This window comes from Alnus glutinosa, chromosome 10 (genome assembly GCF_958979055.1).
Source record: "Alnus glutinosa chromosome 10, dhAlnGlut1.1, whole genome shotgun sequence".
NCBI classification, from domain to species: domain Eukaryota; kingdom Viridiplantae; phylum Streptophyta; class Magnoliopsida; order Fagales; family Betulaceae; genus Alnus; species Alnus glutinosa.
Window position 1 is genome coordinate 26,479,017 of NC_084895.1, and position 27,223 is coordinate 26,506,239.

At 35.9% G+C, this 27,223-nt stretch overlaps 3 protein-coding genes across 3 annotated transcripts; 2 read left to right on the plus strand and 1 right to left on the minus strand.

Moving 5' to 3' along the window:
• The first annotated feature begins 3,117 nt into the window (after positions 1-3,117).
• LOC133880090 (probable glycerol-3-phosphate dehydrogenase [NAD(+)] 1, cytosolic) lies at positions 3,118-9,096 on the plus strand. The gene is made up of 5 exons (XM_062318971.1): positions 3,118-4,609; positions 6,366-6,587; positions 7,743-7,990; positions 8,452-8,591; positions 8,754-9,096. Exons 1-5 carry the CDS (start codon positions 3,949-3,951, stop codon positions 8,878-8,880), a joined length of 1,398 nt encoding a protein of 465 aa, XP_062174955.1. The 5' UTR covers positions 3,118-3,948; the 3' UTR covers positions 8,881-9,096.
• A 1,132-nt stretch (positions 9,097-10,228) lies between these two features.
• Positions 10,229-14,272, plus strand: LOC133878852 (uncharacterized). Its single transcript, XM_062317407.1, has 3 exons — positions 10,229-10,440; positions 11,138-11,452; positions 13,978-14,272. Exons 1-3 carry the CDS (start codon positions 10,319-10,321, stop codon positions 14,048-14,050), a joined length of 510 nt encoding a protein of 169 aa, XP_062173391.1. The 5' UTR covers positions 10,229-10,318; the 3' UTR covers positions 14,051-14,272.
• A 938-nt stretch (positions 14,273-15,210) lies between these two features.
• LOC133880220 (calcium-transporting ATPase 4, plasma membrane-type-like) lies at positions 15,211-26,254 on the minus strand. Its single transcript, XM_062319123.1, has 8 exons — positions 25,874-26,254; positions 20,793-20,868; positions 19,382-20,713; positions 18,251-18,861; positions 18,015-18,173; positions 17,320-17,491; positions 16,711-17,009; positions 15,211-15,848 (listed from the first exon to the last, which is right to left on the minus strand). The coding sequence occupies exons 1-8, from the start codon at positions 26,045-26,047 to the stop codon at positions 15,540-15,542; spliced, it is 3,132 nt and encodes a 1,043-aa protein (XP_062175107.1). The 5' UTR covers positions 26,048-26,254; the 3' UTR covers positions 15,211-15,539.
• Positions 26,255-27,223: the final 969 nt, after the last annotated feature.

Below are 27,223 nucleotides of genomic sequence, written 5' to 3' on the forward strand. Positions count from 1 at the left end.
TTATTAATCGGATTCCTACCCCCACTTTGTCAAATAAAACTCCATATGATTGTCTTTTTTCCACTCCTCCTAGTTTCTCTCATCTTCGGGTCATAGGTTGTCTTTGTTTTGTTTCTACCATCTCTAGAAATTGTTCTAAGTTTGACCCTCGTGCCAAACCTTATGTACTTGTTGGTTATCCTTACAACATAAAAGGATACAAATTGTTTGATCTTTCTTCTCATACCCTAATTGTTTCTCGTGATGTTATATTTCATAAAGATGTGTTTTCTTATCATGCTCATTTTAAATCTTCATATCCACAATATCATAATCTGGTTTTACCTAATCCTATATCTGATTGTGCTGATATTGATATCGTTCATCTCACATCTTCATCTCCTAATTCAAATTTCCCTGAACCTACTTCTATTTCTTCTCCTTCTACCAATATTGTTCCTGCCCCCGATTCTAATACTCATAATGTTCAACCTATTCGCAAGTCTTCATGAGTCAAACACAAACCTAGTTACTTACATCAATTTCATTGTCAAATGGCTACTGCTTTTCACTTTTCTCCAGTTTCTTCAACTGTTTCAGGTATTCCCCATTCTCTTTCTAATGTCCTTTCTTATGATAAATTGTCTCCATCTCATCAACATTTTGTTTTTTCCATTTCTACTTCAATTGATCCACAATATTATCACCAAGTTGTTCAACACCTTTGCTGGCGTGAGGCTATGCAAGCTGAGATAAAGGCACTTGAGGCCAATAACACATGGACTCTTGTACCTTTGCCACCTAATAAAACTCTTATAGGCTGCAAATGGGTCTATAAGATCAAGCACAATTCAAATAGCTCCATTGAACGTTACAAAGCTCGGTTGGTTTCCAAAGGCTTCACTTAATGTGAATGCCTTAATTATTTTGAGACTTTTTCCCATATTATCAAACTTACCACCGTTCGATGCCTTCTTGCATTGGCTGTCATCAAAGGTTGGCATCTTCACCAACTTGATGTCAACAATGCCTTTTTACATGGGGATTTAGATGATGAAGTGTATATGAAGCCTCCTCTCGGTTTTATCACCAAAGGAGACACTCGGGTTTGTCGGTTGAATAAATCATTGTATGGTTTTAAGCAAGCCTTTCGCCAATGGTTTTCTAAGTTCTCATCCACTTTGCTTCTCCATGGTTTTACTCAATCCAAAGCGGATTATTCCTTATTCATCAAGTTTCATGGATCTTCCTTTTATGGCCCTTTTGGTCTATGTGGATGACATTGTTTTGGCAAGTAATGACACTCATGCTATTGCTGAATTTACTACTCTTCAATTCAAGCTTAAGGATTTAGGTTCTTTGAAGTTTTTCCTTGGTTTAGAGGTTGCTCGTACTACTGCTGGAATTTCATTATATCAACGAAAATTTGCTTTGGACATTCTTAGTGATACTAGTCAATTGGCTTCCAAGCCTTCCAAATTTCCTATGGATTCCAATGCTTAAGTTTTCAGCTTTAGAAGGTGATTTAATTAATGATCCTAAGTCCTATCGGAGGCTCATTGGTCGGTTGTTATATCTTACCATCACTCGGCCAGATTTAACATATTTAGTGCATACTCTTAGCCAGTTCTTGCAAACTCCTCGGAAACCACATATGGATGCTGCCATTCGCATTCTCTGTTACATTAAAGCAGCCCCTAGTCAAGGTTTATTCTTTCCTACTGCTTCTTCTTGTCTTTTTTTTATTCGGATTGGCCTGGTTGCTCTGACACACGCTGGTCAGTTTTTGGTTTCTGCATTTTTCTGGGTGATTCTTTGATTTCTTGGAAGTCCAAGAAATAGCCAACGGTTTCCAGATCTTTTGCTGAAGCGGAATATTGTTCTATGGTTGCTACATGATGTGAACTGACTTGGCTCTTCCATCTTCTTAAGGATTTTCAAGTCCCTCATCCTCAGGCTACCCTTCTGTTTTGTGACAGCAAAGCAGCCCTCCACATAGTTGCAAATCCGGTTTATCATGAAAGAACTAAGCACATAAAGATTGACTGCCATGTTGTGCAAGAAAAAGGGAAAATTGCACCGTTAGTCCCTGTGGTATGCCATAATTATTTTTCATTCCCTATGGTTTAAAAAGTTCATGAGAGATTCCTGTAGTATGCAATAATTACGTTTTACTCCTTGGGTCGATTTTCCGTTCACAATTTTGACGGAATCTGTTAGCCCTACACGTTAGCGACACGTGTCGCCATCTTATTGGTGACACGTTTCCATCTTAATAAAAAAATAAAAATTTATTAAAAAAGGTTGGGCCACCCCCTTTCCCTTTTTTCTTTTTTCTTTTTTTCTTTTTGTTTTTGTTTTTAATTTTAATTTTTTTTAAAAAATAAGTATTTTTATTTATTTTTTAATAAATTTTTATTTATTTATTAAGATTGAACATGTCAGCGCCACGTGTCACCAATAAGATGATGACACGTGGCGCTGATGTGGCATTTGACGGAATCTGTTAAAAATTTTAACAGAATTTGACGTCAGGGATCGATTTGTAATTATTGCATACCACATGGATCTCTCCAGAACTTTTTAAACCATAGGGAGTGAAAAATAATTATGGCATGTCACAGGAACCAACGATGCAATTTTTCCCAAGAAAAAATCCAACTTGGATTGGTCCGAACTCTTCATGTTTCTTCTTCTCATCAGCTGGCCAATTTATTCACTAAAGCTCTTGGTTCTAATGCTTTCCATTCTCTTCTTTTAAAGATGAGCATTCTTAACCTCCATTGTTCATCTTGAGGGGGGTATTAAACTACGCGTGTTACATATATTGTTTTGTTTTTTTGTTTTTTTGTTTTTTTTTGTTATTTGATGTTGAATGTATTTAATCAGCTTTAGTTAGTTTTTAGTCCTAGTTAAGTTAGCAAGCCGGTTATAAGTTAATTTATACTTATCGATATCCTCTGATCGTACATGTATGAAGATATTATCTTGTGACAGTGATTTGCACCTTAATACAATTTACTACAGATTTCTAGAACTCTCTTTCTCTCTCATTTTCATTTCTGATACTTATCAAATATAGCTTATCAGATAACAAATCTATCTTACATCATCTGAGAATTTCTCAAATTCCCAAAAAAAATAAAAATAAAAAAAATGATGACGATTTATTGTAAGAAACCTTAAAAATGGCTTATAACCTGTCTCACACCCTCCAATTCTAGTATTCTTGCACGAAAACTCTACGGTCTTTGGGTACTCTTGCATTTAGCGCTGACCCAATTGGCCAAGCCAGTTCTCTGAACTGAATTTTTTTCCCTTTGTTGCGTACCCATTTTGTGTTTCACAAGGAATGTGTGAAATCTTGAAGCAAAAGCACATGGGAACAAAACCCACATCTATTATGTCACAGCGTTGAAGACTCCGCCGACAAGAATAGTTCGTTTTCGCTTTTCCTTTCTTTAGGTTTTACTGTTTGGTTTAACGCTGGTTTGTTGGGGGTAGATGGCCAAAATTGTAGGCTGAGTTTTCAATATTTTGGTTTGCATGTTTGAATAGATATTGGCGATTGAACAGAGAAGTCTCAAACCCATTTGGTTGAACTCTTTTGGATATTCTTTTATGTTCTGAAATTTCGATTTTTTGGGTCAGTAGTGGCTGGAAATTGGAAGAGAGGAATTGGTTTGAATTTGGTGAAAACCCACCTATAAAGTTATTATTTTATTAGTTTTTGAGGAGGTGAATTTCAGTTGTCTGGTTTCTGGGTGCAAAACCCATATATTAATCAGAAGTGGTTCGTTTCTGAATTTGTAGAAATTGATTGAGAGTCAGAGGTTTGGAGGCTGGTAATTTGAGTTTGCAGCTTGAAAGAAATTTCCCAGAAAGGTTTTGTGTGTTTGTGAGCATTAGTTGCTTTTATCTAGCATTCGTCTTTGAAATCCTTGAGCTACGTGTAATTGGTTGAAGAAGATGGTTGGGGCCACTGAGGTAATGAACCCTAATGCGGATTCCAATGGATCAATTCTGAAATCAAATGGTGCTTTAGAAGAGAAGGTCGATGAGCTTCGTGGCCTTCTGGGAAAAGCTGAGAGTGATCCGCTGAGGATTGTTGGTGTTGGGGCAGGTGCATGGGGTAGTGTTTTTGCAGCTATGTTGCAAGACAGTTATGGTCATTTAAGAGAGAAGGTACAGATTAGGATATGGAGAAGAGCTGGTAGATCTGTTGACAGAGCTACAGCTGAACACCTATTTGAGGTGATCAATTCGAGGGAGGATGTGTTGAGAAGACTGATTAGGCGGTGTGCATACTTGAAGTATGTCGAGGCAAGATTAGGTGATCGAACACTTCATGCTGATGAGATTTTGAAAGACGGATTTTGCTTGAACATGATTGATACCCCTCTCTGCCCTTTGAAGGTTGTCACTAACTTGCAGGAGGCTGTGTGGGATGCTGATATTGTAATCAATGGCTTGCCCTCAACAGAAACCCGTGAGGTATTTGAAGAAATCAGTAGGTATTGGAAAGAGAGAATAACAGTACCTGTCATCATTTCTTTAGCAAAGGGTGTAGAGGCTGAATTGGAGCCTGAACCACGCATAGTAACTCCCACTCAAATGATCAATCGAGCAAGTAAGAATCCTTCCCTTCTTTCTTAAATATTGTTATTTGGTTCTCTACAGCCAGAATGCTTAAATTCTGGTGTTTATCTTCACTTGGTAGTTCTAATTCTCCCTCTCTGAATAAATGGCTTATTATCTTTTTCTTTTAATTTTTTTTTATTTAATTTTTAATTTTTTATTTAATTTATATATATATATATATATATATATATATATATATATATATATATATATTTTTATAGTTGTCCCTTTCTTTCCTCCTTCTTGTCAATAGAGAAATGTGAATTGGCCACTTAATGCCAGTTAGGAAGGTTGAACCCCTTATCAAAAGGGGAGAAGTACCACTTAGCTACAATGGTCGGTGGTCTGCTTTTACTTTTACTTTATTTCTATACAAATATAACAGTGGATGACATATACAAGCCTCTAGTTTGATCCACGTGTTACTATCAATTACCAATATGAGTTGTCATATTGGTAACTCAATGAATACATTTGATGGTTTCTCTGGGTAATAGTATGTAAAAACTTTGTTTCCTAATAGGCATTCAAATAAATAATTAGATTGCCTTAAGCACAATCTTGAACCATGGGATCTGGTTGCCATATTTAAGGAACCGTGATAATTCACTCAAGATAATTGTGCATATCAGGATCCTTTTGAGAAACCTACATATTCTCTCTCAAAAGGAGTAAGATGACATATTGGTACTGAGAATATGGAATTCTGTTTATCATATTGTTAGTTGTTAGAATAAAGGCCATTTTTGTTGATGCTTTTGTTTTCTATTCTTAAGACAAATATATTAACAAACAATTTAAAACACAAAATACTCTTCTGAACACAAAACATTTCTAAAAACAGTTTTCACCTCTATCTCTATGTCACATGAGAACACTTTTTCAAACCAAAAACAAAAAACGCATTAACAAATATACCTTTGGTTGTAGTTTTCATAGGTTATTGGGGCTGAACATGCTAACTTGACGCTTGGTTGTAGTTGAATGCTAAAACCATTAAGAAGATGATTGAAAGTATTGAGGTGGCAGGCTCAATGGCATTCACTGCTTTCTTTTTTCTGACAATCCAACCTTTTTGGCTTTATGCTAGTTTCATTTGTTTTCACTAGCTCTTAGATTGCCTTCCTTGCTTTAGATTGGATTTTGGATAAAAAATTTAAGAATGTCTAAGAAACTCTTAGAAAACTTGAAATTTTTCAGGAACTTCTGAAAATTTGTGGATCATGTTTCTCATGTTCTCTCTTTGCTTTTTTAAAAGCCTTCTCCCCATAATAATTCTTGGTCTTCTTTTACACTGTCATTAATATGCCCTTAAGTTTGCCATGGGGACAAGTTTATAAGGGTTGCATATTTGTCGTTTCAAGTCTTTTCTTGTAGTTTCTGTTGAAGGTCCTTATGCAATTCAAGTTCATTTGACCACTCCATTTTTCTGTTGTATAAATGGGATTAGCTTCTTGCTTGAATTTTCTGTGCAGTTACCTGTTCCACTTTTTTTCTACAAACAATGCTGATGGTTTCTCGGAAAGTTTTAATTTATAAATAGCTAAAAGTAAACAGACAAAGAAGAAAGGGCTCTCCATCACAAGTGAAATAAGGTTTTTTGTCAGTATTGTGCTTCATGTCTTGCTAAGCAGTGAATTTTGATATCCTTTCTTCCTTTCTTATGGTACTTGCATGGTTTTCCTCTCTCTTAAAATTTATTGTTTCTTCGCCATTATACTCTGTTGATATATTATGCTTTGCAGCTGGTGTTCCAATGGAGAACATTCTTTATCTTGGAGGACCTAATATAGCCTCAGAGATCTACAACATGGAATATGCTAATGCTCGAATATGTGGATCTGAAAAGTGGAGGAGACCATTGGCAAAGTTTTTGAGCCAGCCCCACTTTATAGTATGGGACAATGGTGACCTTGTTACTCATGAAGTCATGGGAGGCTTAAAGAATGTCTATGCTATTGGAGCTGGTAAGATTCAGTTTCATAATAGTACTTGGACAGTTAGAAACAAGTTAAAAAACTCTATTTATCAGGATCCACGACTGTTGATCTTTCCTAATGCATGTTAATTTATTCAGGTTATTATGTCAACCAGTTCCTAGTTGAGCTTCAGGCTTGATTGGTATATAGGTTGCATTGCTCCTGCAAATCAGATTGTATATTGTTGAAACTTGAAATTTATTTTGGTATGAGTCATGGCAAACTGCTCTCAAGAAATTTTCAGAAATGAAACCTTACATGACATGTGGAATTGAGAAGCTTAAAAGGAGGAAAATGAATATCAACTCTTCTATCTGTGCTTTAGGATGCCTAAGCAGGAAGTATCATATATCTATATGCGATTGATTTTTTTCTGTATGTTGATGAAAGTCTTTAACAATATTTAGACATCTTTTAGTACTTTAGAAACGTCTTATGGAGAGTTTGATCCGTGTTATACATATTATTTGCTTGCTTTGGTCTTAGGAGTTTGGACCAAAAATTTGAACTATATGATCATTGGGTGTCCACCCATGCATCTTCTTAAATCTAGACACATGGGACACAGCTACATTCAGTGAAATATTATACTCAAACATGTATGTGCTCAAGTTTGGTAACATATTTATTTGAAGAATATAGTGACTTTATTACATTATAATAGGTCCATGACAAATGGGGATAATGCATATATGACATTCTTTGGTACATTTTAAGTGGACAATGTATATTGGAACCCATCTAAGAGCAGGCTCCTTTTTCTTCATTTGTTACTAGATAGAGTTTATCTAGGAATATCCCTAGTTTTCTCATTGATGAAAATTGCAATTTCTTGCACTAGAAATCGTGAGGTCATTTCTTCACGTTATGAGTAGATCTGTTGATGGTCTTCAATAACAGGAAGTTTGTTCTCTTGGATCCCTAGAGTAGTCAGTCAAGATGCGAGATCTTTAGCAAATGAAAAGCTTCTTCAGTTCTTCTTGTCTTTCGTACATGTCTAAGAATATAGAAGAAATTTTCAAAAAAAAAAAAAAAAGAATATAGAAGAAAAACACATTCGATCATTTTGAAATCTTGTTGAAGAATATTAAGTTTCAAAATTTCTGTAATATAAATGTCTTAACTTCTGTTTTGATTCCACAGGAATGATAGCAGCCCTAACCAACGAGAGTGCCACCAGCAAATCAGTGTACTTTGCACACTGTACATCTGAGATGATATTTATCACTCATCTCATAGCAGAAGAACCAGAGAAACTTGCAGGGCCTTTGTTGGCTGACACTTATGTAACCCTGTTGAAAGGTCGTAATTCATGGTATGGACAAAAGTTGGCCAAAGGCGAATTGACCCTTGAAATGGGTGATAGCATCAAGGGCAAAGGGATGATTCAGGTAGGCATCTTGATCAATTTAAAGGACTGGTCAACAAACAGACTCCTAGAAATTGACATTGAATATGCTGAAAGTGAATTGACTTGAAAACGAAGTTGCATAGAATAATAAGTGCTTTGTCTTATCATTCTTTTCTTTTTTTTTTTTTTGAAGATTCTTTTTTAAGTAAACCATTCAATTTTGATATCGTGTCGTGAGCATTACCATACTTTCTTCCCATCATTACGAAAATATTATGTGGCAACTTATATTAATATACAATATACAAGCTCCTTATAAAGTCTCAGGTTTCTTTGCTGCCACTGCCAGTGGCGGGTGAATAATCCCATCATTACCTTTTATTGTCATTGATAACCACTTTGTTCCATTTTTTTGGGGTCTAGGCGATATTTTTGCCATTTCTTATACCTCCCTTCTGTTCCCTATACCTTGCAACAACAATTTACTTCCTTGTATTGCAGGGGGTCTCTGCTGTTAAAGCATTTTATGAGCTGCTCTGTCAGTCCAGCTTAAGTACACTACATCCTGAAGAAAATAAGCCTGTTGCTCCAGTTGAGCTCTGCCCCATCTTGAAGATGTTATATAAAATACTTATAACAAGGTGCTCAACTCTCTCTCTCTATCTCTCGTGTGCGGGCGGGCGCACACGTGATTAATATTTGTGCATTTGGAAGTTTATAAAATTACTTTTCATGTATTTGAATCCTTCACGTGTAGTGACCCTAAAAGTAAATATGATGCATCTCTTTTGGTACATTTTCAGGGAGTGTTCATGTCAGGCCATTCTTCAAGCATTAAGGGATGAGACAATGAATGATCCCCGAGATCGTATCGAGATTGCACAAACCCATGCTGTTTACAGACCGTCTCTTCTTGGTCATCAGCCTTGATAACAAATTGCTTTGGGTGTAATTTTGTCACTTGTCAGTGGATGTAAAAGTTCAAGTAAGCTAGTTAGTGTAACTTCTATAGGTTTTTTTCTTTTTGTAAAAAAAAAGGGTTTTGTTTTGTCATAGTTTCTCACATTCTGTTGTTTCAATTCCTTCAATTTTGGGGTATAGTTTTATCCAAAAAGAGTGAATGAAGTTGCATGATTTTGATTGCTTCATTATTGTCAACTGTTAAATTACCAAATCCCCAAGACCCCCACAGCAGGATATGGTGTTTTGCTCGAAAGTTAGTTAAAGCTTCACTTACCAAGTAAGAGTTAAAAGCTCCAGAGTTCTTTCCATGCCATTAAGGGAGATGTCAAAAACTTGTATATTCAGTCCAGCATTTTGGAAAGTAATTTCAACATGGGACTTCATAGATATTGAATCTTTTAAGGGTTTCTCTCTCTCTCTCTCTCTCTCTCTCTCTCTTCACTTCGATCAATAGAGAGGTGGTCAATTTAGCAAGATTATGCGCAAGTCAATTAGCATTGTAGTAAACTTTGTGAAAGCACCAAATATAGAGAAGATTTAAGAGTTGGCAAGCATCAGAAATAATTATGACATAGTTTTCTTTAAACTCAATCTATTAAGGATGCGTATGAGATTGCGATTTCGTAGACAATAAGTGCGATTTTAAATCAAATTGCAGAATATAAATCATTTGGAAATTACATTTTTAAAAATTGTGATTTGAAAACGCAAAAAATTTGTTTTATCAAATTGCAGGTAAGATGGTGTTTTTTTGAAAACACAAAATTTTAAAGGTTAATTTGCCATTTTAAAGGCTAAATTGCGATTTTGTCAAACACTTAATTGCGTTTTTAAAAATCATTTTTTTCAAATCATACATTTTAAAACCGTTAATTTAAATTGTATTTTTTGAAATTTTAAATCCAAACGGACTTTAAATTGACATGTGTGCAAATTAAATGCAAGAATCATTTACATTTTAAAAATGTATGTGAAAATCACGTGTATTTTTAAAAATGCATGTAGTTTTCACATATATTTTGGACACATGTGAATTTTATAGATTGAATTAAATTTTTTTTTCCCAATCTAATTAAGAAGAAAACTTGTTCTTAAATCATTATTTAACAATAAATTCTGAATAATTTCATTAACATTAATGATTAAATTTTAAAAAATTTGTGGACTAGGGTATTAGTACTGTCATTCCCCCTGTAGCTGACCAAATTATTTCTCTTTTTTATTTTTTCACATTTTTTTATCATTATGGGAAACTATATTTTGTACAATGGAACGACGTCGCTTTGTGTAGTGACAAAAACAAAACTCTGCATTTCTGGAATTGCTGAAAGGCAGGCCGAGAAAGCGTTTATCAGAGAGGAAGGGGAGTTCTCAGAGAGAGAGAGAGAGAGAGAGAGAGAGAGAGATGTCTCTGGTAGACTACGCTTCGTCCTCAGACGACGACGTATCGGAGTCCGGCGAAGACCACCAAAACGACCCAGAACAAGCTCCAAACGACAATCCTCAGCTTACTATTCCTCAGAACCAGTAATCTCTCATTTTCTCCAAATTAATAAAAACAATTCTCATCTTATTTTTGGGTTCTATGTGTTCAAATTGATAAATTAATACATAATGGAAAATTCTGTTATTTGGTTTTGAAATTGATAGATTTGGGTTTCGTAATTGAAGTACTTATTTTGAAGCGAGGAAGGTTTTTCCCTTTCTCTGTTCTGTTCTGTTTGGTTGGTAAGAAAACGAAAAGAAAATTTGATTTTTTTTTATCCTGAGAGCAACCCATTAGCATTAGCTTTTGGGTTTTGTGTTTTGGGTTTTGACCATGATTTGGAATTTTATTAATCTTTAAATTCGATTTTTCCATTGATTCTCTGCATTTAGGGTAATCAGAACATTAATGGATAATGAAAAATTTATTTTGGAATTGATTGTTTTCAGTTTCGCTATTGAAGTGCTTGTTTTGTCAGAAAATGGAAAGAACATTTTGATTAACCCGGGCGACGCCAAATTTCCACCCTCGTTTCGTTTTACTTATCAAAAAAAAGATTTTGAATTTTTTTTTTCTCGTGCCATGGAATCTCAAGCAATTACGACAAAAGTGAGTAGTTGATATAACATTCATGAGCTAAACTCATTTGCTTAAGCTTTTGGGTTTTGGGATTAGACCATGGTTTGGAATTTTGTTAGTCTTTAACCTCACTTTTTCCCATTAATTCGCTGCATTTAGGGTATCATTGACACCATCAAATCAGCAACCACAAAGGACTGCTGTGGATTCATCAGAGCAGTCAATCGAGAGACTTCCGGATGCTTCACTTCTCTTGAACTCACCTGCTATGTCATCTAGTTTGTTGAATAGTAGCGACCACTTGTCTCGGGTTGCTGCCGCCATGGCTGAAAATGCGTCGCGCAAGAGAGACTCAAACGGGTCAGCTTCCGCTCATCTTCCCCGAAGAAAGGTTCCAAGAGGGACCTTGCCTCATTCCAGGAATTTTCCAGACACTGTTAGTGGCGTGCTAGTTCCGCCCCAGCTTAGTGGAAGGTCAGTTAGAAATATTTTGACATCTCCATAGGTAGCCAGGCAGTTTAGGGCTCTCTAGATTTTTTTGGGTAATTTCTGATCAAATTCAAATTTTTATTTTTAAATTAAATCGTTCAGATTTTGTATCACGTAGTATTTACTAATTTGTGAGATGCAATGAAATAAGGACAAACTAAAAAATTTCTATGGGGAGTAAATGCTGAGGTGGCAAAATCTGAATCATTTAATTTGAAAATAATGGTTAGGATTCTAACAACTCTATCGTAAAGTTATCCTAAGAAATCTGGAAAATATATGGCTACTAAGTTTTATGTGTGTGTCTATGCATACTTGATACACATGTCATTGTGTGTGTGCATGCACCTGTGTGCTGTTGTGTGCTCACCGTGAATGCATATCTTGTGTTGTTCAATTTAGGTTAATTTCCTTTCTCTCATATTGGTTTTGAATGATTAAATGACATGAAGCTTGAATACAGATGGATCTAAATTGAAGTGCTAAAAGGGTGTGCATTACCTTAGTGTTACTTGCTGCTGATGCATTAATTATGAATTATTTAGTGACGTGGTATGATGGAGTTTGCTATACCATATCTATACCTCATTGAAACTTTGTTTTTTGGTCAAGTGGATATAGCATTAGGGTTGTATGATCCTATTAAATTAAAAATCAACCATTATGAGCATTTTAACGAAGCGATTTGTGTTAACTTTTCAGAGTTCAGACTTCTGTTTCATCAGAGTTTCAGCTTTGAGACCCTTGCTTTACATTGTAGTAATTTCCTCTGGTTTGGAATCATTTTTTAGAGGAATTTCCTTCTTTCATCACTTTCTCAATTGAACCAAGTATTGTGGTAATTTTTCTAGTTGTAAGTCTGTTACTTAGTTACTACTGAGTCGAATTCTCTCCAATTTAAAGTGTCCATCTGGTACTGGCTCTCTGTTTGAATCAAGGAATTCTGCAGCAGCATAGATTTTCCATTTCTCAATGATTCAACCTGATTAATTATGTTGCAGACAGAATTCAACCTTGTATGGGCACCAGATCAAGGTAAGCCACATGCCTTGCTGTTTTGAAGCATGAAATACAAGCTCAGATTTATTTATAGATCTATTCACCTTATAAGAAACATTTTAGCCATAGAAATGTTAAATGTGGCGAGGTGATCTTCCAAGGTAGAACTCATGGAAATATTAAACATGCTGGCACCTTCACTGCTTGTTAGCCTCTACATAATTCTACACGTCCATCTCAGATAGGAACCGATGCACTCTGCTAATCTTAGACTGTTTTGAGAAATTAGGCGAGAAATAAATAGGTAGCTAGTTGAATGAGAACATAGATCCTCGCTTCTTTGTTGAAGTGGGTTAGTTGTTGTGTCAGCACTGGTCTTTTGTCTTTGAATTGGTAAGGTTTTGTGAGACAAAGTCCCACTAATTAGGAAGGGAATATTCGTTCATTGGATGAGTAGCAAATAGAAGAAAGCCTCTAGCCCTTGTATCAACTAGTTAGTCTTGACTCTAGAGATTTAATTGTGATTCATGATATTTGAGAGCATCACAAAATATCCCGGACGCCTTGTATAATTTATTCAGGTTTACAGTCTTAAAGCTTGTTGCTCTTGGATTATGGTTCATGTGCCTGGAAACTTCCTGGTGATTATCCTGTCTCTCTCTCTCTCTCTCTCTCTCTCTCTCTCTCTCTCTCTCTCTTTTTTAATCTCTCTCTCTCTCTCTCCCCCCCCCCCCCCTCCCACCACTTAAATCCCTAACATCCTCGTCAGGCCCATGCCAGTGCTACATGGTGTTCTTAGGTTGTTTTGATACCTGTTGCCATGACTCAAGAAAAATGCTACCCACATTTGCAGTATTAGTTCAAAAAGGACTAGTCAAGTTACAATTGGATTCCTTTTAAATCACTTTAAAGTCCAATTTCACCAAGTAAACCAATGTGAGATTTAGCACCTATGGGCACATTTGTAATATACTCACTCAATGTGGGCAATCAATCCACCCAATATGGAGCCAACTTTCTGAGGTGCCAACATACTTATCTTTGACTTGCATAATCACAGATAAAAATGGGGTCCCCTGGATAGTGATTAAATTAGAATTAGTAAGAGAGAGTAATAATTTTGAAACAGATTTATCGATTTATATGTTTTTAATGGGATATAGATAGGTGCTTGAAAGCAATGTGTAAAGATTTCGACATATTGTGTTTGTTTATGTTCAAGTAATAATATCCACGGATTTTTCTTGCGAGGTAAAGTAATTTTTTGCTTGATGGTTGCAGGGTTTACTAGGCATTTGATGTATTTGTCCATGAGCTCCATAAACAATGCCTTCATTTTTAAAATTTAGTCTTAATGATTCTGTTTGAAGGGCCCTGATTTTGGTTTCGATTGGATATACTTCCATTTTGCAGTATTCTTTTCTACCGATAAAGCTTAAACTAGGCTGTAGTCATTCAATTTTAATCGAGAAAGTACCCTTGCTGATGATTATTTATATTGATTTTTCCAGGAGCAATGTTGTTACGGAAGATATAGGGAAGCTTTTTGTCAGAAAGCATGCCGAACCCTCAACCTCAACCTGATAGTTGGCACTGTTGTTGGGATAATGGCATAATGCCACTGAAAATACTTGAATTTCTTGAAGATTTTGCATTTGTAGAATGCAATACTACATAACATTGTGTTTATATCCTAGGTAGGCTTGTGATTCTGCAGGATGAACGGTTGCAGATGGTTTTTATGACATCAAGTAATTGTTATGGGGAAAATATGCTTAAGCCTCCCAAACTACCATTCCTTTTTCATTTGGGCCTCCAAACTATCAAGTGTGACACTTCTTTTTTTTTTTTTCTTTTTTTTTTTTTTAATTATAAAAGACAAAGTGTGGCACTTAGTTGCGTCAAATTACCATCGTTTGCACAAAAGCCTCTCGGGAGTGAGTTAAAATGAATGGAAAAGTGGTCATGTTTGTTGCATGTGATCACTTTGACAAAATTCTTTCCAAAATATCCCCACTTTGGACCCTTGAAAAATTGGAATTACCCGTTTATAATTATTAGAAGTAAAAAATAATAATAATTTTTTATTAAAAAAAGAAGAAGAAGAAAAATATAAAAAAGCTCCTAAATTACCAGCCATTTTCAATGAAGTCCCACAAAGTGAAAGGCATGACAATTTGATACATCATTACTATTTTTGTGTAAAAAATGTCACTTTTTTGTCATTTTTTTAAAACATATCCCTATTTTCTTAAAAACTAAAATCAAAATAAATAAATAAACTATGAAAATTAATTTTTTTTTTTTTTTTAAGAAAATAGGGGTATTTTAGGAAGAATGATAATTAAAAAATAAAAATAAAAATAAAAAGGTGGGCATTTTTTTATATAAAAATAGTAGTTTGATGTATCAAACTGTCATGGTTGTCACATTATGGGGCTTTATTAAAAATTGCTGGTAGTCGAGATGCTTTTTTCTATTATCCCAAATAAATAAAAACAAAACTGAACAGACATGAGTGAAAAGATAATTAACCCCGGATTTTTTTTTGGGTGATACTGCCTCATGGAAGATGGACAAATTTAGATGCATTGAGTGAATTGCAAATTTTAGGAGCTGGGCCCCCTTTTGGGTTTTAATGAAATTTGATTACTGTTAAAAAAAAATCCTGTAGTTTCACTCTGCAATTCAATTTCCAGCCAAGAATATTATAGATCAAAACTGGCAAAAAGAAAAAAAAAAAGAAAAAGAAAAAGAAAAAAAAGTTTCAAATTAACTCTTTAGTTTCTCACTCCAAACTACATTCTTGGCCAAATTCTATGAACTGGATATGCAACTGAGGGACCAAATAGTTGGAAATAACAAATAAGGAGAGAGAGATTGTTGAAGAATCTTAATACTGGTTCCTGCAAAATTTGTGGCAGGTTCTTGATTAAAGCAACTCAATAGGGCAGAGAGGCATCACCATTGTCCTTTATTTGAATCCTCCATTTATTCAAAGAATATAAATGATTATTTGCCTCAGATATCATTTTTCAGAATTAGATTCTTCACAAATATCCATCCTAGTCTTTCATGCCAGCTCTGGACCAGCAGGGAGTGGCTCATAGCCATCATGATGCTTAGCAGGGTTCTGGGTTGGTCCAACAGGAATGCATTTTATGATGACACCAACAACTAAACTTGCAGCTCCAATCAGGACGCTGGCTAACCACAATTCCCAGCTAAGTGGCACTGTATTGGCAAAAGTGCCTAAAAATTCTACTATTATTATTTGGAAACATACTGTGGAGACCATGACAATCAAGAAAACCCAACTATCAAACATTCCTCGGAAAACGTTTATCTTCTCCATATCTCGGCTGTTTATCTCATTGAATACCTGAAATGCAGAATCAAAAAGAACACAAGTAACTGTTTGATTAGAACTAACAGTTTCAACTCTGTGGTCAGAGAACATGTTGTGTGAGTTTAAAGGCTCTACTCTTGCAATAAGACACTAATGTTTGTTGAAACTAAGAATCAAATATCAACATGAAAACCTTCCATCTTTTTCCTTGACAGTAAATCACTGGAAAGTGGATGTTTTATCGTTTTCGAGCCGGGATTGAGTTCCCCTGTAATTCTTGGAATTGCAGGGGTTCGCAATTCCTAAGATCTAGGCAGTGAATTCAAAATGAATAGTTTAGATCTTGCCATGTGTCGAAAAAAAAAAAAAAAAAAAAAACAAAGTCACTCTAGGCGGTTAGACCACCGATTGAGGTGGTTGGCCACTCAAGGGCCAGGCCAACCACCGTTTAACACTTTGAAGGGATGGTCAGACACCCCAAGAGAGAGGTTCGGGTGGTCCAACCACCCCTCACAATGAGATCAGACCTTGCAAGATCTGATCTCATTGTGAAATCAATTACAAACGTTAAGGCAATAGAGAGGCCACATTCACTAATTGCGACAACAAATTTAAGAACAAGCAAACAATGAACAATAAATGCTACAATTCTCAAGTCTAGGATGGATCTATGAAGACATGCAAAAGGGAAAGCAAGGGTCCATTTGGTCTTCCAGTTTGAACAAAGTACTATTAAAAAATAGCGATTTTAAAACGTGTTATTTGAAAACACGATTTTTAAAGACGCACTTAAGTGTTTGATAATATCATGTGAAATCGCAGAGTCAAACGAACTCTAAATCTAGCTGCAAATAGTGCAATGCATGTGCTTCATTAGAAGATGAAAATAGTATACCTGGCAAAACACAAAGGAGTTGAATACTACTGTATTGAGAATGGAATTAGCATCTGAGCCAGTGAGCTTAAGAAGACGCTTCCCTTCAAATGTGAGAATCAAAAGGACAAGAATTTGATAGATGCTGTGACCGATAATATTCCTCCACATGGTCCTAGTGATGAACTTTGCATTCCTCCCAATTGGGGGTCTTTTCATCAGCCCATCATGTGGAGGTTCTGTAGCCAGTGCCAATGCGCCAAGAGTGTCCATGATTAAGTTCACCCATAGCATTTGTACGGTTGTAAGAGGAGCAGAGCCTTAAAGAGTTAATTCACAAGATTATCAGTCATCCACTAAAAAAAAACAATGGAGTACCAAACGAAAAGAGGAAGTTGAATGCCTAAAAGATAGGGGTGGCAATTCGTGTACACGTGTCTGGTTCAGGTCATGTCGAAATAGGGGGTATAAGATTATATAGGTTAACCCTCCTAACTCAACTCATTTAATTAAACAGGCAAGACCCGTCAATCATAACTTACTAATTTTGTGTTAGATTCGTGTCGAGTTCGTTGGTTGTGTCACAAATTGCCAGCCCTACTAAAAGGTTGGCACAATTGATGAACTCACCTGAGATGCATGCACAGATAAAGTTGAGCATGAGAGCAACAACATTAACTGTTAACTGGAACTGTACAAACTTTTGAATGTTAATATACACTGCACGACCCCACCTGGCAACATTCACTATAGTGGAAAAGTTATCATCCATTATGATAACATCAGCATTTTCTTTTGCTACCTGAAACAATGGAACTTGGTTAATTCTTCAGCTAACAATAATAATAAAGAGCATGTACATGTTCTTATGATGCATAGTGAATGTTGCCTAAGAAAAATCCTCTCTTTAGAAACTTTGTTGATTCTTCAGTCAAACAAGTTCTGTACTCGACATGGAAACTCCAAAAGTGTTCTTATTGTGCTTCGAGAAAAGCTAGAATTAACAGAAATCAAAATCTGAAATGATAAGCATGTGACATATGCACATTGTCTACAGCAAAAAGGAGGTTTCAGTTAGACCTCCACTAGGAAAACATGGATGAAAACAGTGTCAAAAGGTGAATTTTTCTGTCACTTGTCTATCTAATCAAATAATGATAGACTGAAATCCTAGACCCTCTAAATGAAACATCAGATAAGAGAACACTATTTCCACAAGAGATTCACTTCCAAGGCTGCCTATCAGAAATCATTTAACATTTTCATTAAAAAAAAAAACACCAGAAATAATTATTGCGGATGGTACAACCAGCTCTCTAACAAACCTCTGTTCCTGCTATACCCATGGCAAGTCCAATGTCTGACTCATGCAATGCAGGGGCATCATTGGTCCCATCACCAGTCACTGCCACGACTTCTTTAAACACATTCCTCAACTGGGTTACCAGGGTGTGCTTATCCAAAGGCTGTGATCGAGCCATTACCTGCATACATAAAACAAGCAATTTTAGAAACTGCTGCAAATTAGCATTTAAGAATGTTCATTAAGCAACTGTAAAACCTGTAGTTTTGGAATCAACTCCTTCATCTCATGTGGGCTCATACTGCGGAATTCATGCCCTTCCATTGCTAGACCATCTTCTGTCAAGATACCGCATTCTTTAGCTATGGCTTTAGCGGTATTAATATTATCACCGGTGACCATCCGCACGGTAATCCCGGCGGCTAAACACGTCTTAACCGCTTCCTTTACCCCGGGACGAACAGGATCCTTAATTCCAATAACAACTATTAATGTATAACCGTCATCAGGTATGCTATCAAGGTTGGAAGCGTCTTCTATATCCCTGAAGGCCATGCATAGAGTTCTGAGAGCTTCGCAAGCAAAGCCATTTATGACATCTGTGATGTTCTTTCTCTGTTCTTCAGACAAAGGAATGGCTTTCCCATCAGCATTAATAATCTTGTCACACGTTTGTAAAATTATCTCTGATGCACCTTTGCAGAATGCTCGAAAGCCACCACTGCCAGGAAGAGCCACAAGAACAGACATCTTCTTTTTGACTGAATTGAAAGGCTCAACCTTCAGTATCTTATAATCCTCACGATAAGCATTAAAATCACCACCCAGAAGCAACCCAAATTCCATAAGTGCGGTCTCTGTTGGAGTACCTGTTAAAATATAAATTAAACGATTAAATTCATCTCTTCTTATAAGCTTAAACTTTTAAGACAAGTGGTGATTTAACATGATATCAAAGCAGAGATTCTGAGTTCGAATCTTATTTCTTTCATTCACCACCTATTCTATTAAACTACACGAGTTACATGTGTTATTTGAAGCTGAATGTATTTAATCAGCTTAGTTAGTTCTAATCATAGTTAAGTTAGCCAGCTGGTTATGAGTTAGTCTACGGTTATTGTTCTCTTCTGATCATACTTGTATAAACATATGATTCTGGAACTTGGTTTTTCACTTGAATACAATTTCTGCACAATTCCAGAATTCTTTTCTTCTCTCATTTTCATTTCTGATATATTCTAATTAAATAATTCATGTATTGGGCCTCATCAATTAAGGAAGAGTTTGAGCCCATACGATGAGAGGAGTGATAGAATATAAATTAAATTATTAAATTCGTCAATTCCTATAAGCTTTAAGTGTTTAGGATAAGTGGTTATTTAACGGTACCTATAATGTTTTGCTTCAAGTCCTTGCATTTGACTACCTCCGAGCTAGTATTCAGAAAAATCGACTGCAGAAGGTGATTAAATACTATTTCAGAGACTGAGGCCTTTAGCACACCCTCATTCTCTCTACCATTTATCTGCATACTTTTTCCGCAGATCCATATATTGTTCGCCACCATATGATTTGTTGTCAGCGTTCCTGTTTTATCTGTGCAAATACAACTAGCAGAACCCATTGTCTCACACGCAGAGAGATGCCTTACAAGTGCCTTATCACTCATTAGTTTTTTCATTGCAAAGGCAAGACTTAGTGTCACTGCAAGAGGCAATCCCTCTGGAACTGCAACAACTAGTATAGTCACTGAAATAGCGAAGTAATTTAGAAGTTCCATTGCATCACTAGCAGACCAATCTGTGATCGTATTGTGAAGTAACTTCTCCACTAAAAACCTTGCAGTCAGAACAAAAAATGTCAGCACCGCAAAAGCTAAACCTATCTTCCCAATTATTGTTGCCACTCCATTAAGCTTCACCTGAAGTGGTGTCTCATCTTCTCCCCCTTCACTCAGAGTAACCATCAATCTTCCCCATTCAGTCCTCATACCAACTGATGTCACAAGCATTTTACCACTCCCATCTTGAACTTTGGTTCCTGACAGAAGAAAAGGCCTGTCTTCGGCTACATTCACTGGCTCACTCTCACCTGACAAGCTAGATTCATCGATTGATAAGCTATAGCCCGATACGAAAACGCCATCAGCTGGAACTTGATCTCCAATTGATAGATGAACAACATCTCCAACCACCAAATCATAGACTGAAACCTTCTGTCTGCATCCATCTCTGGTGACTTGAATAATTATATTTTTCTTCTCCTTATCCAGTTTCTTAAATTGCAAAGACTGCTTGTAGTCACTGATTGCAGTGACCAGTACTACTAGGAGTATACAGAGTATAATTCCTAACCCATCGTACATACCCTTTGGCCACCCTTCAGTTGCAATTCCAACACCTATAGAAATGACAGCACAAACTATGAGGATAAGTAGAGTTAAGTCTTGTAGGGCTTCCCAGACGAACATCCAAAAACTTCTGGACGGTTTCTCCACATATCTGTTTAAACCAAAAATATTTTGCCTGACAGGTATGTCACTTGAAACAACACCATCCTTCAAAGAAACAGAGAGGTCTCTTGCTAATCCTTCAATTCCTCCATGATGCTCCAAGCTTTTGTTATCATGGGGCCCAGCGATGGATGCTAGTTCATCAGGTTCAATGCCAAAACCAGCTTCCCTAACCTCTTTAGAGAGAATGTAAGAAGCTTGCTTCTCAGCTGCATAAGGTAAAAAATACATGTGATTGAAGGAAGGAAATAGATGTTTGGATAAATCAGATGTTACAAATACACCTACATGTAATAGTACTGCCAATACCGCCAATGAAGTGCAATGCAGCCTTGTTTACGTATATGGCGACTCGTATTTTTTCCTGACCACAAGTAGTAACAGCATAATGAGAGCATGGTTTAGAATATGTAAATGATGCAGCATTTGGGATTATGCAGAAACTTTTAAGCCACAAAATGCATATGGTCTAGAATATATATGTTGATAACTGTCACAGCAACCCTCTATATATCTGTAATTATCATAGCTTCAGTCTTAAATCTTGTGGTTCTAGTGATGATTTTGGCATAACTCATTATGTTAAAAACAATGAACCGAACATAAAACTGTCTGAAAGTTCATACGCAAGATAAATACATAGAAGTTCAGCTATTATCCAAGTTAATTTTATGTGCTTCTTGAGTTTTTCTGGTAATTGAAATAATTTATTTATTTTAAAAAAAAAAAAAAAAAAAATCGCACTTTCCTCACATTTCTTGTATTGGAAGTCAAAAAGAAGAAGAAGCAGTCCCTTAATGCTATGGGCTTCGGTGAGCACCATCTATAGGTATACAGAAAATCAAAAAGTTCAAGCATTCAAAGGTGTCCTGTTGCTTTGTTAGCCTTGAACAGAGCAAGAACTCCTACAACACACATTTTGGCAGCTAGCTTTCTGCATAGAAGAACACAAGACAGCTGCTATATAGCTATTCCTAAGATTTACAATATTTTCATAAACCCGAAAAGAAATTTATAAAAGGTTTTGGAACTCTTAACATTTATTATGTTGATCTTGAATATATACCAACATTGTACAGTTATAGTTCAAAACGGCCAGATCTTGAAAATGGTGATATCTTCCATGAAGGTGTTGTTCTCATGAGAAATAACCTGTTTAGGAAGCAAAAAGTGTACTAAACTCACCATCATTGCATACTTTTATAGATGCAACGATGTCTCTTCCCAACAGGTGCAACTCTTTTAAGAGTTACATTTGTTTAATAGATACAACCCTTTCAAAGGTTATGACGTTTGTTCATCACGAACAAACATCTCTCATGGAAAACCTTCCTTCAAAACTTGTTGACTTTCTGATCAAAAAAGATTTCCACAATCTATATATATATGAGCCAAGCAATAACATTAATGCTAATTTACTACGGTGTTTCATAAACTTCAAATTATCCAAGTCAATTAATCTTTATGTATTCACATTGTCAAGGGAATTTATTGGGTCGGTGGTCAGAAGATTTTTCATCCACATGTATAGATGAAGCAAGTCTTGGACGGCACCGGCAATATGAAAACAAAGAAGAAAATGGCACCAAATAGTGGACGCGTATGAGTGGGGCTAACTCTACGTACGTACGTAGCATCCCTGCAACTGCAAATAAAGACTCACAAAAGACATTTGTAGTCGTCGCCAACTTGGCCACTACTACAGTGTCCAGCGCATATTGATTCAAAAGTTGATTTTAACTATCACGTCATCTCAGTTGTATAACAGTCGTATAACCATTTACTAAATACCACTACTCTTTTATAAATATCAAGTATTGCCCAAATGTTTAGGACTTCAAAAAAATTAGAAAAGTTTCATGTTCCATTTGTCATTAGAAATGAATCAAGATTGGGTGCAAGCATGGAAGCCGGGAGAGTAATGCTATATGTCTCTCTTGTGTCCTTTCAATAATAATGTTGTTTTTGAAATCACCGTTGAGCTTGTATTGATCATTCTTAAATTTTGATCAAATAATAATTTTAAAAGCTAGCTTATTTTTAGAGGGACACAAGAAAGACTTTTAGAATTACTCGGATATAGGGGCGCCCTACATTGCTCAAACAACAGGACGGAACCCCATATGCGCTTGCACCTCATCCCATTATTGCCTACCTGAGCAATTATTCCTTGCCAATTGCTATAGATGACGACTTCATTAGACAAGTTCTATGCATTTGTTTATAATTTATCCATTAAAGAATCAAAAGATAATATGTTTTCAAAACGTGACAACATGAAAACAAAGACATTATGAATGATTGAGAGATTTTATCTTTTTATTTATTTATTTATTATTTTATTGATAGAAATCATATCAATGATCAATCTACTGTTATGTACAGCTATACACCTCTCCCATTTCCAAAAGGGTTTTGTTTTAGGAAGTAATACTTAGAAACCAAATATATGCAGTAAGTACAGAGGACACTCTCTCCATATCCCAAATTATATATATATTATTTTTTATAAGTAATTCAATCTTATTAAAAGCGCGAGGGACACAACTATAATACACATAAAATATATATAAAAAAAATAATGAACAAAAGTTCCGTACCCAAATTATATAACTATCTCTTCTTTTTTGAAGTATCATTCTATTATGAGAAAATGACAAAAAACACAAAAGGTTCCTAGATTCCAATTACTTGTCAACTCTAGCAAATTTGCTTAATACCATCACCAAGAAATTACCTAAACCTTACTAAAAGGACAAAAAATACATTTCAACCTAAACCTTACTAAAAGGACAAAAAATACATTTCAAACTAGGATTTCTTATACAATTGTCACAAATCTACCTAGAAGACTTTGCAAACAAGAACCAATGAATTAGGTTGCTTTAAAAAAGCAATTCTTTTTTGTCATTCCACGTGCCCGTTTAAGACTGAATAAATTTTTGGTAAGATGAATGCTACTTTTCGTACTTATTTATTACACACATTTCATACCGACGTGTTTTAAATAGACGATATGAAAAAATCATTTAAAACATAATGCATCGGTGTGAAATGAATGTAAAGAATAATAATATTACTTTTTGGCAAAGAAAAGTTTGGTCGACAAAAGTTTGGGAATCATATTTAAATTGGGAATCATATTTAAAAAAAAAATGAAATTGGAGCATGCAAATAAGAAATCAAAAACAACTTGAAGACTCCCCACTTCGGAGAAGAACAATTCCCGCAGGTAATAGAACTATAGATGAAAAGTTAATTGATTAGCCAATTATTGAGCAGCCTCCATTGAATAACTTGTTTCCCACATTGAGACTTGGACAACAAACCACGTCTAAAAGGAACGAACTCGAATCATATCCCGCGAAAGGTCAAAAAGACTTTGAAGACATTTGACCAAGCGGCCAATTCTTTTTCATGTTCAACGTGCATGTATGACTAGCTAGGCATGCTAATTGCTAATTGCACCAGCCCTTAAAGTGAATTAAAGAATAAAGAATGGTAGAGCATCTTTTGGTTTGGTGTATATTTGAAATGGTATAGATGTAATTTTTTTTTATTAAAAGATTGTATCAATGCCATTCTAGATGTACACTAGGAGATGTTCTAACATTTCTCTAAAGAATATAGATAATGGTAGGCTTAGCAAAATGGGTTGGCGTGTCAACCCATTTAGTTAATCTCGTAAAAAATGTGTCATAAATGGGTTGACAGGTTATAAATGGATTATAGCTTAAACTCAAACCCTATATATTTGTGTCGTGTCAAAATTGACAATCCTAGATAATATGTTTGTTTCCTACACGTGAATTTTTTTTTTTAATAGTAATAAAAAATAATTGATATGATATAAAGTTAAAAAAAATAATAATAATAATAAAAAGTAAAAAAGGTAGTTAGAAACTAGTTCACGCATGTGATATAAGAAGTGAAAAAAATTGTTAAAAAGTGATTGATGTGAAAAATACTAGCTATGTGTACGCGCTCATGTGACAATGCTATACAGTATACCAAATAAGTTTGAAAATATATATATATATATATATATATATTACTCATCTTATTTTATGGGTGGTCAATCATTCTTCTTTAGGGTAAGGAGATGGTCGATCACCTCCACCACTCCTCTAAGGGTAATCGCACTACCCTCAAGCCATCGGGAATAGTCATGACTACCCCCGACGAGCCACCAAATCTAGTGGTTGCAACTATTCTCAGGTGATAATTGGAGGTGCCGCTAACTAGGAAAGGATTTCTGCATTTTTTTTTTTTTTTTTTTGCCTAACGTGCACAAGAATTAAGTAAATGCCAAGTACAAAGAATCTAGATCTCCACCAATTTTTTGTCCTGATTATTAGCAATTCGAACAACAAATATAAGAGAACTTTTATGAAGCTCATCTGTCTGTGTAGGAAGCAAGCTGTTCGAGACTTGTTTTGACAAATAAATTTCATAAGAACTCTCTCATATTTACTACTCATATTACTCTGATAAATAGTCTTCATTTTTTATAGAGAAATGATTCCTACACTCATTTTTCACAACAGCCCCACAACAAGCTGATGTGGCTGGTAATATTTTATTATTTTTTTTGTTTTGTTTTGTTTTCCTTTTGTAAAAAAATAATAAAATATTACCAACCACATCAGCTTGTTGTGAGGTTGTTGTGAGAAATGAGTGTAGGAATCATTTCTCTTTTTTATAACACAAATTATTTTAAGACATAATTTCTACACAACAATTACACGAGTCAAGAGATATTGGTGAATCTCACGTGTGAATCCCACCACAAATCACACATGAGACTCCAGTCATATCTCTTTTCTCCTGCACTAGACATCAGGCAATTGTTTTTCTCAGATTAGTTGTGAATGATTTGACTATGACTTTTCCGTATTCAAATCAATAAAAGTAAGGGAACGTTGAATCCAAGAAAATGAGCAGTAATTGTCAGCTGTTACATAAACGCGTCTTTTTGGTTGAAAAACTTAACAAGAAGTTATGACCATAAAATGAATAGGAAAATCCCATTAAAAACTAAAAAAATGATAACTATCCGATCAATTTCAAATGTAACAGAAATTAATTCACCAAAAATGCTCCGGATTTAATTAGCATGTTAATGCTTCTTAATTAATTTATTAAACAAAATCCAGAGCTCAAAAACCTCCACTACCCATGACTCGATGATCATCTAAACCCATTGTAACCATTCAGTACTGTCAAGATCGATTAATTTAAAGCGTGCAAACAATGAATATTTCATTTCCATTAAGTTTTTTCTCAGCAACCAAACGGAAGCTGGTACGTCAATAATAATCAATCAGCTATTATAAGAAAATGACATCGTTTCAAGCAGAGAGAGAGACCTGGAGTTCCCGACGCTTTCTTTCGGATTCGGCGCGCTTGGCGAGATCGGCGACCATGCGGAACCTGCGGCGGGGATTCTTGACGACGGAGACGGCCAATCTCCATCTCGTAAGGGCGTCATTGGATGGCCTCTTGGGTTCCACGTCGAAGTTCTCTCGCAGATACTTCTCCATGTAATTAGTCAAAGCTTGCACGTACGTACTCTCTCCTTTGTAATTAATTAATAATCTCTCAAGACCACGGAAGACGCCACAGAAAAGATAATGGAGTAGCAGTAGGGTTAGGGGGTCTCCTGATCGATTATGGAAGGAAAGATTCAAATGCCGTGAAATGCGGAGCCACAGCGAGAGAGAGAGAGAGAGAGAGAGAGAGAGAGAGAGATGAGAGAGGAGGTGGTATATATATGTATCGATCCTTCGTACGCATGATCATTCCAACGGACGTGTATAACGTGATCTCCAATTATAAACTCTAAGAGAAATGCCAGGGAACTTAAAGTTTTGGAAAATGCTAGAATTCCCACCCCATCCCACCCCAATCCCACCAACTCTAAGTGTTTTAATTTTTTTATTTAATAAATCAATTTTTAACATTTTACACTTAGGGGTGGTGGGATTGGGGTGGGATGGGGGTGGGAATTCTAGCACTTCCCGTAAGTTTTACCAAGACAACCTTACAAGTTGGAAAGTTGACTTGGAAATGTGATGTGGCATTGACAAACTCATTTAAACCTCCCCACGTCATTCATGCCTCCTTCTCTGACTTCACACCGGTTCGAGAGCATGTACCGCTCCACTTCGCTAGCCAACGCCTCCAGATCCTCTTCCCCGTTGTTCGACTTGGGTGGATTCGTGTGGTGCTTCTCAGAGAAAGACGAGGCCGATCACCGAAGTAGGGAGCTGCGTTTTCTTCGCAAAGAACTGCGTCTCTAAGAGATCAATACAGGGCTTTGGTTTAAATGGGACTGAAGAGGAAGACGAGGGAATGAGGTGAAGAAGCGCCATCTCCTCAGCCGCACAAATTTGCTCTCCACGAATTTGCAAACCCCAAACACAAATTTGCTCTCCACAAATTTGCTCTCTTTCCTCTCCACTTTGAAGGTGCTTAGAAAGTGTAGGGATATGGATAGAGCAGAGAAGCTGCTTGATGAAATGCTTGAGAGAGGGGTTAAACTTGATAATGTTGCGTTTTCGACTCTGATTACATGTGCTAGCTAGGATTTGCCCTGTCCAAAATAAGGTTGTGGAGTGACTTGAGAAGATGCCCAGTTTCGGGTGCATGTGTTCCTGATGATGTTACATATTCAAGATTTGCATTATTGTTGCAGTTTTAATGCATGCACGCACACA